At 37.8% G+C, this 13994-nt stretch overlaps 1 protein-coding gene across 1 annotated transcript; it reads right to left on the reverse strand.

Moving 5' to 3' along the window:
* Nucleotides 1-9315: 9315 nt before the first annotated feature.
* psmd14 (proteasome 26S subunit, non-ATPase 14) lies at nucleotides 9316-13457 on the reverse strand. The gene is made up of 11 exons (XM_068315420.1): nucleotides 13342-13457; nucleotides 12541-12596; nucleotides 12132-12203; nucleotides 11907-12026; nucleotides 11299-11369; nucleotides 10902-11052; nucleotides 10644-10751; nucleotides 10263-10337; nucleotides 10050-10175; nucleotides 9709-9771; nucleotides 9316-9489 (listed from the first exon to the last, which is right to left on the reverse strand). Exons 2-11 carry the CDS (start codon nucleotides 12586-12588, stop codon nucleotides 9391-9393), a joined length of 933 nt encoding a protein of 310 aa, XP_068171521.1. The 5' UTR covers nucleotides 12589-12596; nucleotides 13342-13457; the 3' UTR covers nucleotides 9316-9390.
* Between the last annotated feature and the right edge of the window lie 537 nt (nucleotides 13458-13994).

The raw sequence follows: 13994 nt of genomic DNA on the forward strand, positions 1-13994 counted from the left end.
ACGGTTCGGTGATAATGATACTGGAGACTAACATTTCACATCATCAGACATGATGATTTTTTTTTTTAAAAAGAAAAAAAGTTATGATTAGTTTGGTATTTCATTACATTCATTTCCAGCATTATTTAAATTCTTGAAATATTCCAGATGTGTGGCAGATTCAGAATGACTAATAGGGAAAGATTGCAGTTACATTTATTGAACTTGTCTCCCATGTTACAGCATGAATTCCATTACTTGTTCCCTGGCTAATAGACATTTGGGAACAGGTGATTGCATTTTGGGAAGAGTCCAACTCAACAAAAAAGGAAATTCTTTTGGAAAGGCTTCTGTCTTTAAGCCACAACTTGTGTCTGCTCTCATGGTGAGAGAATCCAAGTGCAGGTGTTAAGAGTTAGGAGTGTTCCTTGTGGCATCCTGAAGGGATTCTTTGGAGCAAATCACCTTAGTGGAGGTTTGTGGTCTGCAAACTCTGTCTGAACATTTGGAAAAAAGAACCTAGTGTTAACTCAGCTCTATTTCTACCTCACTTAATCTTTGTTTCACAGTTGATCCTGTTTTCCAGGTAGTCATCAATAAAGTGAAATTAATAGTGGAAAACATTAGGGTTAACATTACTATTGCCATTATTGTCTTTGTCAATACAATGCTACCAAACCACAATGCTGATGTGGTTTGATAAATCATAAATTTACTAAAAATATTAATCCAGAAAAGCATTGTGCGCAGTTCTCCAAGAATATCCATGAAATCTCACACATTTAGAAGCTTCACGATTTCAGATTATAAAAAAAAAAAGAAAATCCCTCAGATCTTAAATGTTTTATTGAGAGTAAATCACCAACAAAATATTTTCAGAACATGAATGTTGTTCTATTCTAAAACTATGTAATTGGGATATGAGTAACACTGACTTAATACTGACTGGGATGAACTGACGTTCAAACATGTTGCACGTCTCTGTAAGTTGTTTTTCATATTACAACTGGAGACTCCAAGTCAAAGAAAACTGGATTTACTGTTGTGATGACCGGACCCTTCCTGCACACATAAAGCTTTGTGAGTTGTTCACACGTTGCTGTCTCATTACACCGACATGAGAGTCCTTGGATTACTTTTATATTTTTTGCACTGAAACAAAAATATATAAATGGAGGCTACAAACGTAATCTGCAAAAATCTGTCTGGATTCTAGAGTAAGGTTATAGAATAGATTTATAGTGATGTTTAGGTATTTGGATGCCATCCTCCTCACTCCTGTCTGCTACCGTTTTTGGTCTCTAAACTCTCCACTCCATTTGGCTCCATTTGGTTACAGCTCTCCTCAAGACTATTTAACACAGGGTTGTTTTACTGTCTGTGCCACAGAGAGTCAAACATTATAACCACAACACAACCAAAGCAAATTTTTGACCTCTTCAGCTGACAATAAAGCAACGTTGTAATAAAACTCATTTTGGTAATGGCTCTGGTGAAAGCTCCATGTTTGGCTGTGACTCACTAGTATGGCAGAGCAGCACACACACACAAAAAAATCATAACCAGTCCGTGAAAGAATGACTCACGGTCTGTGGACAAGCCCACTGACAGACCATATTACACTATTTCCCGGCAGAATTTTTTTTTTTCTGCATACAGAACACATTAAGCAGGAACTGTCAGGAGATTCCCAAAGCTTTCCCTGCTAAAATCGAAAAAACAGACACACCATTATACAACTCTTTATTGCAAGTAGGTTTACAAACTTATTAAAACTCTCATGCGGCTCTTGGAAACAAATTTGTCTTGTAAAAAATCAGAACAGTTTGCTGCATGACTTACTATTTTAATCATTTATGCCAGTAACACACACACTTCTGGTGTGCGGTAAACTTACGAGAACAAACAGCAAACAAGAGCACAACGAATCTCTAACATCGCAGAACCCTGAACTTTACCAGACCATCTAAAAAAAACATCAGACCCGCCTCACGTCAGCCTCGGCTGACTTGGTAATTATTTGTCAAACAATCAACGTAGGATAATTAGTTTAAACCTCATGTTTAAAAAGATGACGACTGCTACTATAAAAAAAAGTATTACATAATCGCAGTGTGTGTATGTGTGTGTATATATCTGTATTTGTGCATGTTTAGGTGTGTTTTATTACTATGCATAACTACCCACTTAACCAGAGGTAACTGGCTGACATTTAATAGATTCATTATAGAGATTAAAACTGTTGGAAGTTTCACTGAATAAACAGCATTCAGTACCTGGAAGGTAGAAAACAAATATCTCTCCCGACATTTATTTAAATTGCAAATTTCAGTTTAAACTGTGGTTGAACTGCATGTCTGGTAAACTGAGAAAAAAGCTTAAGACTCAGCAGAATTTAAACTGTACTGTTCAGTATAATCTAAATATAATGTCAGACGGTAAACATGTGATGATGACGTGGAGGCTGTGAAAGGGCTTTTGTTGTGGAGACAAATGTTTTGGAACCAAGAGGAAGTCTGGAGGTTTCTGCGGTGAGGTCACGAACTTAAGGCCGCATTAGCTACCAGTTTTCTTCATTGAATTATCTGTCATTCTAAAAGAAGTAATGTAATGACCAAATGACACTTAAAAAGCTCCATGAAACAAATTTAAAGATTCATTTTACACATTTAAAACAAAATGTTACTTTTAATGAGTGCTGAAGTTAAAAATTAGTCAGCTTCCTCAAAACCTCCCTCACAAGGGACTTGTTTGCAGATGTGGTGAAACTCACCACCAAACCTCACAGACAGGAGATTCCTGCATTCTGTTAAGGATTAAATTTACAGAAGGACTCAATGTTGGAGCTGCAGCAGCTCTAAAATGTGTAGGTTATACCAGACATCAGAATTAAGAATCAAATCAAGAATACTTCCCTTTATAAACTCCCAGAAAACTCTGTCTGTAACTTTATTATAGATTATAGAAAAGTTGTCTCAATATTCTTACATGTCTTTACTCAAGGAGTTATTTAAAATGCAAGTAGCTCAGATATTCTTATTAAAGTTGTATCTGTAATATTGAAATATAAAGGAAATTGATGGGCTCTTGTAAAAAATCAATAACTGGAACTAACTATGCATTTGTTTTTCTCAAAAACAAAAACAATAAAGAAAATTTCATGGCATCTATTTAATGACTCTAACTGATGCTTGGCTTTTTCTAATCTGATTTTTTTTTTAAAAATCAGTTCTTTAAGAAATTCTCTTTCCAAATTAAAATTTAAAGGAATCTTTTTTTTCATTGTCATCAGACTAATAAACCAGTGACTCAGACTAAGTTACATGATTATTTGGCATGAATATTAATAAAATTGGTTTCACTGATATTCTAAATTCATATGCTCTTCTTTTTCCAACTGTCTGTGATACAGGATGGAGGCAGAGACAAACCACGATGGATGACGACTCCCACCAATATTTTTCCAAAACTTTTAGACTTCCCAAAAGTTCACTATAATTAGAAGTAATTTCATCCGAGTTATAGTAAAAAAAATACAGTATTTCAGTTATGTAATAAATCATTTGACAATTTTTGTTTTTCTTTCCATTCTCACGTACACATAGAACGATTTATTTCTCCTCAGCACCTTGATTAGAGAACAAATGCCAAATGTAATTATAAAAGAAATAGAAAGACTAAATACATTCATAAAATTTGCTGCTCACTGGTGTGTGTGTGTGTGTGTGTGTGTGTGTGTGTGTGTGTGTGTGTGTGTGTGTGTGTGTGTGTGTGTGTGTGTGTGTGTGTGTGTGTGTGTGTGTGTGTGTGTGTGTGTGTGTGTGTGTGTGCAGGAGTGTGTTGTGCTTCATTATTGACTTTAACAAGACTGACCCAGACTGTGAGTCCCTGAAGGCCCGGCAAAGGAAAACACAACCTCTCTTTTGTGGTTGTGTTCAGCTCGACCCTCTTTCCTGTGCATACACTGCTAGTCTGACAGCGCGTCACAGACACACACACACACACACACACACACACAGAGACACACTTGCTTCATCTCCACTGGCCCTCTGCTGTGGTGGAAATGCCGTGGACAGTGACATCATCATTCCGAGACCATCACAGAGAACAGTGGAAAAGTAATCCCATTATAACACCGTGACCCGGTGTTACTGTAAGTACTGAAGGACGACCACAGCAGAAAAAGTTCTTTGGCGCAACAAGGAGGACACTAGAAACGTGCAAAGGACAAATTAGAAGAAACATCTTCCTAGGAAAACAAAATGAGTTTGTTTATTCTCAGAAGTCCTCTCTGTTGTGTAGAAAATGAAGGAATAAATGATCCAATGTCATTACATGTTCTAGACTAATGGCGTTTGTGTTTTTATTCTCTCTCATTTCATTCCCCTCCATCATTTCTCCATCCAGTATCTCTAAAGCCACCTGTCAATAAACACTCCAAAGGGGGTCGGGGGGGGGGTATTCCCAGATATGTTTATCTGTGCTGTGGAAGATAAGAGGTTCTGGTACATTCTTGTGCTTACTAGCTTTTCACTCTCTCCTGTGGATTGGAAGCATATGGCTTTATAGCATAACTTTGACCAAGAGGGTTACAAAAATAAAAAATAAAAGTTGGAAGACCCCCCCCTGTCCCTTGACTCGCCTGACTCAACCTAGAGGATTCAGTCGTAAAATGAAAAGGCAACTTGCAGATGTTTGCAAAAAACAATAATGAGGTTTAAATACTTCAGATTCGGTCTTCAATGAGTTGTGATAATAATAATAATAATAATAATAATAATAATAATAATAATAATAATAAACTCTATATTCGTCCCCTAGAGGGGAAATAATTTTTCCACCCTAGTTAGTACGTTACATGCAGAGCGGACTGAGCTGCTGCTGCCGGTAATGAAAGCTTTAGTTTCACCTGAAACTCATGACACAGACATGCCTGACCCATCTCAGAGTGACTCAGTGTGATTATTGTGAGAAAAAACGACGCCGGAGAGCCGACACGACTCACAAATGTGTCCAAAGAAGGACTCACATCAAACAAGAAGCTGTGAATTTGACCTCAACAGTTCATTCATGACCCTGGAAAAACCTCTATTTGACTCAAGGACGGAAAACGATGGATGATGTTTCTTTCTCATTTTTGTCCTAAATTGGCCAAATTGACAAACGTCAAGAAGAAAATACATGGATGAATCATTTCTGTGGGTGGGGGTGGGGGGTGAAGGCTCTGTCTGTGTGTGTGTGTGTGTGTGTGTGTGTGTGTGTGTGTGTGTGTGTGTGAGTGTGTGTGTGTGTGTGTGTGTGTGTGTGTGTGTGTGTGTGTGTGTGTGTGTGTGTGTGTGTGTGTGTGTGTGTGTGTGTGTGTGTGTGTGTGTGTGTGTGTGTGTGTGTGTGTGTGTGTGTGTGAAATCATTCAGCGCTCCTGAGGATGGCACCAGGCTGTCTGAGGTAGTGAGAATGTTGGAGGTCCGAATAAAGGCTGGAAACGATGAAACAGTCCTTCGAAGGTTTATTACAGAATATTCTGGGCACAGGGAACTTACAGAAAGAGCTGCAGGGGTGCACATGTGCAAAGATAAGAGAGGATCACACATCATTTATACTCTAAAAGGCAGGATTGTGGGCGGTGAATCAATGGTTTAACCTCGAAATATCTGCTCTAAACCGGTTTCAGTTGGTACATCATGATCTCTAGGCGTTAACACAAAATGTCAAGTCGACAGTTTCACAAAATTATCTGAGAATACAGCATTATTAATAACGCGGACCCAGTGGGGACATATCTGTTGCAGGTTATAATTGTACACAGATGCCGACAGTTATGCAGGCATTTCCAAATATGATTAATTTCCATACAGAACCTTCATGACCTCAGACAGCCTGGTGCCATCCTCAGGAGCGCTGAATGATTTGACACACACACACACACACACACACACACACACACACACAGAGCCTTCAGGGGTCAGAGAGGTCACTGTCTTTTGAAGCCACAACAAGGCAGAGTGACGCACTCTCGTTTTGCACTGTGACTTTTTATCCCACTGGTCAGTGAACTGGTCTCCTGTCACAACACCTTACCAAATACAAATCAGTGTGTTTTAACCTTTTGGTTTTCTGTATTTTATGTGAAATGCACTGCTGACAGTTACTGACCAATAAAAAAAAATTCTGTCTAGTTGTGAGTTTTTTTCAGTGCTAATACAAATACAGTTCACATATTTCTGATGCTGTGCCCCCTCTTACAGTCGTAGGCACCATTTTTCATATTTTGTATATATTACCATTTGGCAGATATGAAGCAGCCTCCAGGCAATCTAATCTGCTGATCTGTTTCTTTCTTGGCTGAACAGATGTGTTCAGGTTAAGGGCCCAGTGACTGATGGGCCTGAGCAGCAGAAGGGAGTCAGACTGTAAGCTGAGATAACACAGCTGTCTGGGAGGTTGTGTTACACTAAAATACTCAAAACACGTTGCTTGGTGGTACTGAGGAGAGGTTCACTGAGGAGCGTTTAAATGCTCACTGGAAACATCTGGATTAATGGGTATTTATCACCTGTAGCAGAAGCTGATCCAGATGTGCAGAGAACACCATTAACACAAGCAAATAGTGCTAAAACAAAGTAGTAGAAACAAAATACTAGAAACACACACAAATTTTTTCATATGAAATCGAATATGCAGACTTACATGAGTGTGTAGTTTGTTTTTTGTTCTTAAAAAAGTTTGTTGGGCAAAGTGAACTTTGACAGTGACTCTAATTAAAAAGCCATTAAAGTGCTTATGATTTAATCATTTTCATGAAACAAGTTTGACAGAAATCCATCTACTGTAATAGCTGTTGAGATTTAAACCACTGAACTCAAGGTACCACTAGAAGAAAGGGTGGGGGGTCACTGACATCATCAATGTTCGTGTGTTTGGGACCAGGTCCACAAAATTCATCCAAGACTAGAATAAATACTTCCTTTTTAGCCAAGACCCTTAGTATTTCCCAAGTATTCCTTAAGGTATGAAGACGATGATGTGATCAAACGTTCCAGAACAGCACAGAGTAAACCGATTGTTTGGTTAACATTTATTTGGAACATTCGGAATGTATGAATTCATGCTAGGTTTGAAAGCATGTTCTTCTCTCCACAACGAAACATTTACAGTACGTCTCTAAAACAGAAATGATCTCATCATCATCTTCATCTTTCAGACTGTGAGTGTTGATATTTCACAACAGCCTTAACTGTTCTTCTGTGAAAGGACACACTTTGAAGCCCTTAACTTCATAATCCTCTGGCCCGAATGATCAGTCCTCCTAAAACCACAACAAACGCGCCCAGCGTCTATTAAATCCCCTCCGTTTACAGCATCCACTTTAAACTAGTCTGCTTGGAGGCAGTTTTCCAGAGAAAGAAAATGACGTCAAAGAAATCTGGTTCTCTTGCAGGCCGACGTACACAGTGTTGTACATAAGACTGTTTACAGGTAAGAATGTCTGACCCAATGTTTCAGCTGGCTGTGCTTTCAGTCACGACCATCGAGCAGCAGCAGCACCATGAGGTCGATCTTATCCTGTTTCAGCTGAGTCAGGTTTGTGTGCTACACAGACGTCTTCATCGTGGCCCCAGACACTGTGTTGCTGTCTCTTATGGCCTCTATGCAGGACGGACATCCCATTTGGAATCTGGAATCACACTCAGACCATCTGACTTCTCACGGAAGTCTGACCTCTGAAAATATCTCAGCTGTGTTTTACAGCCGGCTAGAGTGATGATTCAGCACTTTGAGCAGACACTTTGAGCAGACAGTTGGATGAAGATGTGCTCATCATCTACAAAGAGGACATTATTCTATAACCCTAAATCAAGTTTAAAGCATTTAAATAAAAACATGATAGTGTCTTATGCCTAGTGATCACTTCAGATGACTTTCCTTAATATTAGTTTATTTGTTCTCCAGCTGTAGTTACTGGCATAAATACAAAATATGTAATTAAATATGATGAATTATTATAGTTTGATTACAGATTATAGATTTTGAATAAAATTCAGTCTAACACCAAACAACAGTGAAAAGATACTTATCCAGTAATTTCTGATTCTGATAGATTTTCAGATCAACAGTATAATAATAAACTCATCTGAAGCATATTTGAATCTTTTCAGGTTTTATGAATAATTTCTCATCTTTGACGTTAAAAAATGTTGTGCTGGTCGTAAAGATTTCAGATAGGATCAAAAATGATGTAACCCGAAGATCTTTACAGTCAGTTCACTGGCAGAAAGCTACGTCTGTTGTAACTGTGTCTAGTTAGTATATACTAGACAGGGTGGAGAAAGAACACATGTTCTATGTTCTCTGCTGTCACTGGAATTACAACAAAATGATTTACATCTCTGGCTTAGATCCTGTGAATCCATTATAGACTTTTTTTTTCAAAGCTGTAATAAACCAACAGTGATCCTGGCTGATGGGGCCAGAGTTCAATCTGAGAACACAACTCCTCTTACTAGAAAACTTTTTCTGTATTCACTTGGTGTGCATTCAGTCAGGTGATTTATAAACTAGCGTCTGCAGCATCTCCTGTTCAGAACAAACGCGCTGGCAGCACCCGTATGCTGAGACCCACATTTTAAAGAAATGTTTCATGGCCGCCGGGTTTTGTGTTTTCATCTGAAGAAAACAGCATGTCATGTTTCTGGATTTGACATCCCGTTTTCTTTGTAAAAAGCTAAACATTAAAAACTTACAACTCAGTGGAGAAAAGTAGGAACAGATGACTTATTTTATGGCTGATAATTCACTTGTAAGTTTGCTGTTATTTGTAAATCTTGAAAAACTTATCATTTATCCTTACAATGATGAAACAACATTTTCCTCTCAACTATTGGCCAACATCGTAGACAAAGCCACTCTTTTGGTCTATTAAGACACTTCATCACACATTCTAGTATGTAATCCATGTTGTTTCAACAAGAAACATATCCTTACACAATTGTTTACAACCAAATTCAACAAAATTGTGAAGCAATTCCAAGAAGTTTATCTTTGGAGAGAATTATAGGACTCAAAAGTTGCACAAAACCTCTCAAGTGACGTCAACTCCGGCTGAAATGACCAACCTGTTAGGCATCAAAAAGAGCACCGCTTCCTGCGTTTGTTCCCATATAACACCAACTATTGCTCCATCCAGTGGTAGAACAGGTGTTATACCAACAATCAACAACAGCTTACAGAAAAATAATGAAAAAATGTGTAACAAAACAGGTATTCATTGATGATACCTTTTTAAGTTTAAAAACCTGCTCTCTGGACAGTAAAATTAATCACAAAAGCACACACTAGTTTTTATCCATACATATTTATTTTATATAAAAGAAAACAAGGGTTCCATTATTAACACTCACACACACAGGGCCATCACTGAAAAACTACGGTATCCAACATGGCAGCTAGGCACTGAACAATGTTGGATGTCATTAAAACATCTACGTGCTCCTCCAAGTGCCTTTTGGGATCCTGCAAGAAAGAACAAAAGAAAAAAAGGGACAATTTCCATCAACAACTAGATGAGCCCTGGACACAGCAACCTAAACCAGTAACATGTTTCTACTTTTAATGAAACATGTACACAATCTGACTGTGTAATTAGTGAACACCAATCACAAACTCAGACAGATGGATGATTTTTCGTATCAGTAAATAAAATGTTACCAGAAGATGAACTTTAAAAGTCACCTGTTTTCCAACGTTCTTGATTGCCAGCTGCTCTGGGGTCATTTTGTCCTCTTCTTCCACAGCCTGAGGTGGAAACACAACAGAACCTTAATATGAAGCTTGTTTCATTCTCTTTATGCTTCTCAATGTTCTGTCTTTGTTCTTTGTTTGTTTTTTAAAATAAATGTTACTGTGTTTTAAGTCAAGAGTACTCAAATATTTCATTATAAAAACATTATGCAAAAAAACCAACATCAACTTAATTTACTAGAACTGGCCAGTGTACATGATTGTTTGTTTTTATGTCATTTTAAGGTTTAGAGTTTAACAAAAGGTTTTATAATGAAGTGTAGAAGGTGCACCTTATTGTAGTTCTTAGCCAGCTCCAGCATCTCCTTGACGATGGTCTCATTGAGCTTACAGTGCTCACTGTAGTCCTGCAGGGTCAGGCCCTCCATCCAGCTCTTCTTGTGCAGATTCAACAGCATCTGGATACAAACACATTTATACTTTTCATGTTGTAAAAACCCCCAAACAAACCCATAAAACATTTTGAGATGAGCACATTCCCAAACCTTTTGCTCCAGTTCATTTTTCCTGTAGTTGATGGTGATGGAGTAGTAATGTCTGTTCAGTCCATGAATCAGAGCCTGAGAATACAAGTGTGTGAAGAGATAAAATGTTTAAAAGCTGGGATGAAGAGAAAAATATCTCAATGTCAGAATTAATGTTACACCACTTTATTGTAAATTGATCCTATTCTTTCTCACGTGACATTATGATCTTTGTTATTTGACCACTATGGAAAAGACAAAATTTATTAAATCGTTGAATAGATGATTGTCAAAAAAGTGGTAGAAATTTGATCCTTTTCACAGAGAGAATGGGAAGATGATTTTATTATTTCCAAACCACCAGTCTTTTAAAAAGAAATGGTGTCATGGATGATGTGTTACCTGAATTGATGGCTTGTTCAGATGACCCAGGTTGGAGGTGGTCTGTCTTGGTTCATGACCCAACACCATCATGTTGGCATTGATCAGTCTGAAGGCATCAATGACAACCTGCAGAGGACAGGGGCCACGCGTTAAACCAGCAGGTTGAAAAGCAAGATATTTCACAAGTAATTGCAGAGCATTACATAACTGATCTTGAATACATCTAAAATGAGACATAAGTTACAAGGCTCATCTGTGACAGACACATATTGTTACCTTTCCTTTGACGCTCTGAATTGGATCAACCACAACTGCAACGGCGCGCTCCGATAAGGCCTCGAAGCTCTGCTGTGTGTTGATGTCCACACCAGACAACCAGCAGCCAAAACCAGGGTGACTATGGTACCAGCCAACAACCATCTCTGGTCTGATCCGTGACAAAAATCAAGATTAGCAAACACATTTGGAAGAGAGTAAAAAGGTCCAAGTTTAGCCATTAATTTATTGTTGTATTTTCAAAGTAATTTTTGATTATAAATACTCAGGCCTATAAAAATTGTTAGACACATTAATAGAAGTTTGGCAACAATATTTACTGGGTTACACAGACAAATTCAATACGCATACTTGTGTACTAAACCTACTAACAGCAAATACTTGTGAAAAACATTACCTGCTAGTTTGCTTCAGCATGTCCAACATCTTAGCCTGAAACACCGGGTCCACTGCTTCAACACTCACACCCTGTGAAGAAGAAGAGTTAGCACCACAACACTTTATAAAATATCTGAATCAGCAAACATACAATGACCAAACTACTTGAAAAGAACAAACGACCAAGAAACAAGTCAGTTCTCTGGATTACTTAAAGCGGGATCTGAGATTAACTCCTTGGCTGCCAGCACTTTGTAGCAATTGATCTACTTTGGCAGACTTTCTCCAACATTTGTCTGTGTTTTCTTTCTGGTCTTGACCGATCGCAAGACGCTTTGCTCAAAGCAACACTGGGTGAGTTCTGACATACGCAAACTTTGTTGCACCGTAAGCAGCCCCAACTTCTCAGTCTTCCTCTTATTCGCCATCCTCTGTTCTCTAACTGGATCAGTCATTATTACTGTACATCAAATTCCATGATTTAAGCCTGATTTTCACTGACAAGATCTGCCAGAAACGTCCCCCACCCCTCCATGAAAAACGTGGCCGCTAATAACGGCCAGTGATTTATGTATTATCCCACAGTAAATCATCTTACATACTATTAGAGTTGGAAGAAATACATACTGTTCCTGACTGGGGCATGGCAAACACATCAATCACACGCACAGTGTAGTCATCAACAAATTCTCCCAGCATCAATCCCATGACCTCCATTGGTACTCCAGCACGCCCATGCTTCAACATCTAACAAGAAATGCAAACAAAATAGTCCAAGATGAATTTATTTGAATACTAAAACAGATTCGACCACCTCTGAGGAACACATGTGAACACATAAAATCTGAATACCTTGAGCAGGGCGAGGGAGGAGATGTACACCTGCTCAGCTGTGTCTACAGCAGGGGCATCTGTTGGGGGGCCCTGAAGAACGAAAACAACATTCAAGCTTTCAATACAAATCAATCCAATCCTTAATTTAGATTCTCATCTAGTACCTCAAATGGACATTCATGTACTGTTTAATGCTATGACTATGAGTTATCCTCTATTCCTCTAGTATACTTCATTTATGGGTTTGACATGAAACTTGCTTGACCAACCGTGTCAGTATACTGACCTCATCTGACAGACTGAAACATGAAGTTATATTGGATGATACTATAATGACTCCTAAACACTCTTTGTCTAGTAAGACTTTGAAAGTGTAAGTTAGTTTGGATAGATTTAAGTCAAAATTATCATTTTTATTTCTATCTACCTGGCCGAGCCCTGGCATTCCACCTCCAAGCCTCAGCAACCGATCCATATCGGAATCTGCTCAAGAAACAAACAAAAAAACAAAACAAGACATTTTCTTGCTTTCAAAATACTCTGCTGGCAAACAGACTGCAATATCAGAAATATAATCAGAGATCCATTTATTCTTTTAGTTCTTTACAAGATCACGAGAAACACATCAAGAACTTTAAAGCGCACACGGTACAAAGGTCCAAACAGACGACTGACTTCTACAAGATTGTTGACTTCTGATTGGAATTACTATACATCTTGAAAACTGTGTTTTTCAGCACATCGATAAGAATACGCGTGGAAATGTGCTTTCTTTACTCTACTTAGCGATTTAATCGCTACCGTTATATAAACATCTATTTTTCTAACTAGCATCAACCCTAAGGAGGCTCGACAGAAGGAACTATAATATACTTTATAACATCGCTAAATTTGAGGGTAAAGCGCAAGTTAGCAACCAAGCTGTCAGTTAGCGTTAGGTAGCCAGCTAAGGTACATGAAAACAGCACAATATGCCGATTAACGATGCAGTTATTTATGAGCCGTATAATAATTTACAGCGTGTTAGTTATCAACAGACAGGGCGATTTTATTAGATTGCTCGATTCATCAACTAGACGTCTGTATAATAACAGCGCCGCCGCACTGTTAGCTACTGAAATGTAGCCTGTCATCTCGCTCAGAAAAAAGCAACAACTTGAGCAAACTGATTCTATCTGACTGTACTTTATGAAAAATATCAGATATATCATATTCTAAATCTGCTTACCTGTTGTCGAATTTTTCGGATGTTCTTAAAAGTGTATTTCTTTATTTCGTCCACTCACCGAAATCGACGACAATGAATCAGCCCGAATGATTTTTTTGTAACTACTTCCGTCGCACTGATGACGATTTTAAACATGCGTCACTTGTAACAGTAAGAACTGAGACACAAGGGGGCGCTATAAGTACAATACTGTATTTAATTATTACAACAACCACTGATACCATTATTATTATTATTATTATTATTATTATTAATAATAATAATAATAATAATATTGTTGTTGTTACATGAGAATATAATTATTTTACAAATTTATATGTAAATAATAATAATAATAACAATAATTACCTTTATTATTACTGTTATTTTATTATTATAATATTATGTTTTAGTCCATAATTAATTGTAATTTGACATGCATTTTTAAATCATTTGTAACGTGGCGCCTCTGTTTTGCTTTTAAGCACTTACAGCACCATCACGTTGATAAAAAAAATTTCACACCGAAATAATTTATATTTGTTAAAAAGTAATGAAAGTATCTCTGTTGTCAGGGTGGGCTGTCATATTTTAACAAGCAAGCAATCCATTATTGCAAGAGGACTCACTAATGGAAAACCTTTTATGTTAACCTTCACCTTTACCTTTACATT

This window comes from Antennarius striatus, chromosome 1 (assembly GCF_040054535.1).
Source record: "Antennarius striatus isolate MH-2024 chromosome 1, ASM4005453v1, whole genome shotgun sequence".
In the NCBI taxonomy this organism is placed as follows: domain Eukaryota; kingdom Metazoa; phylum Chordata; class Actinopteri; order Lophiiformes; family Antennariidae; genus Antennarius; species Antennarius striatus.

What these genes read in the sequence shown, in the direction of transcription:
- psmd14 (XM_068315420.1), bottom strand. Translation starts at nt 12,588, where the DNA reads ATGGATCGGTTGCTGAGGCTTGGAGGTGGAATGCCAGGGCTCGGCCAG. An exon ending in GAATGCCAGGGCTCGGCCAG is followed by an intron (nt 12,204 to 12,540) that starts GTAGATAGAAAT and finishes TTCGTTCTTCAG; the next exon opens with GGCCCCCCAACAGATGCCCC. An exon ending in TTCAGAGCGTCAAAGGAAAG is followed by an intron (nt 10,752 to 10,901) that starts GTAACAATATGT and finishes TGTCCTCTGCAG; the next exon opens with GTTGTCATTGATGCCTTCAG.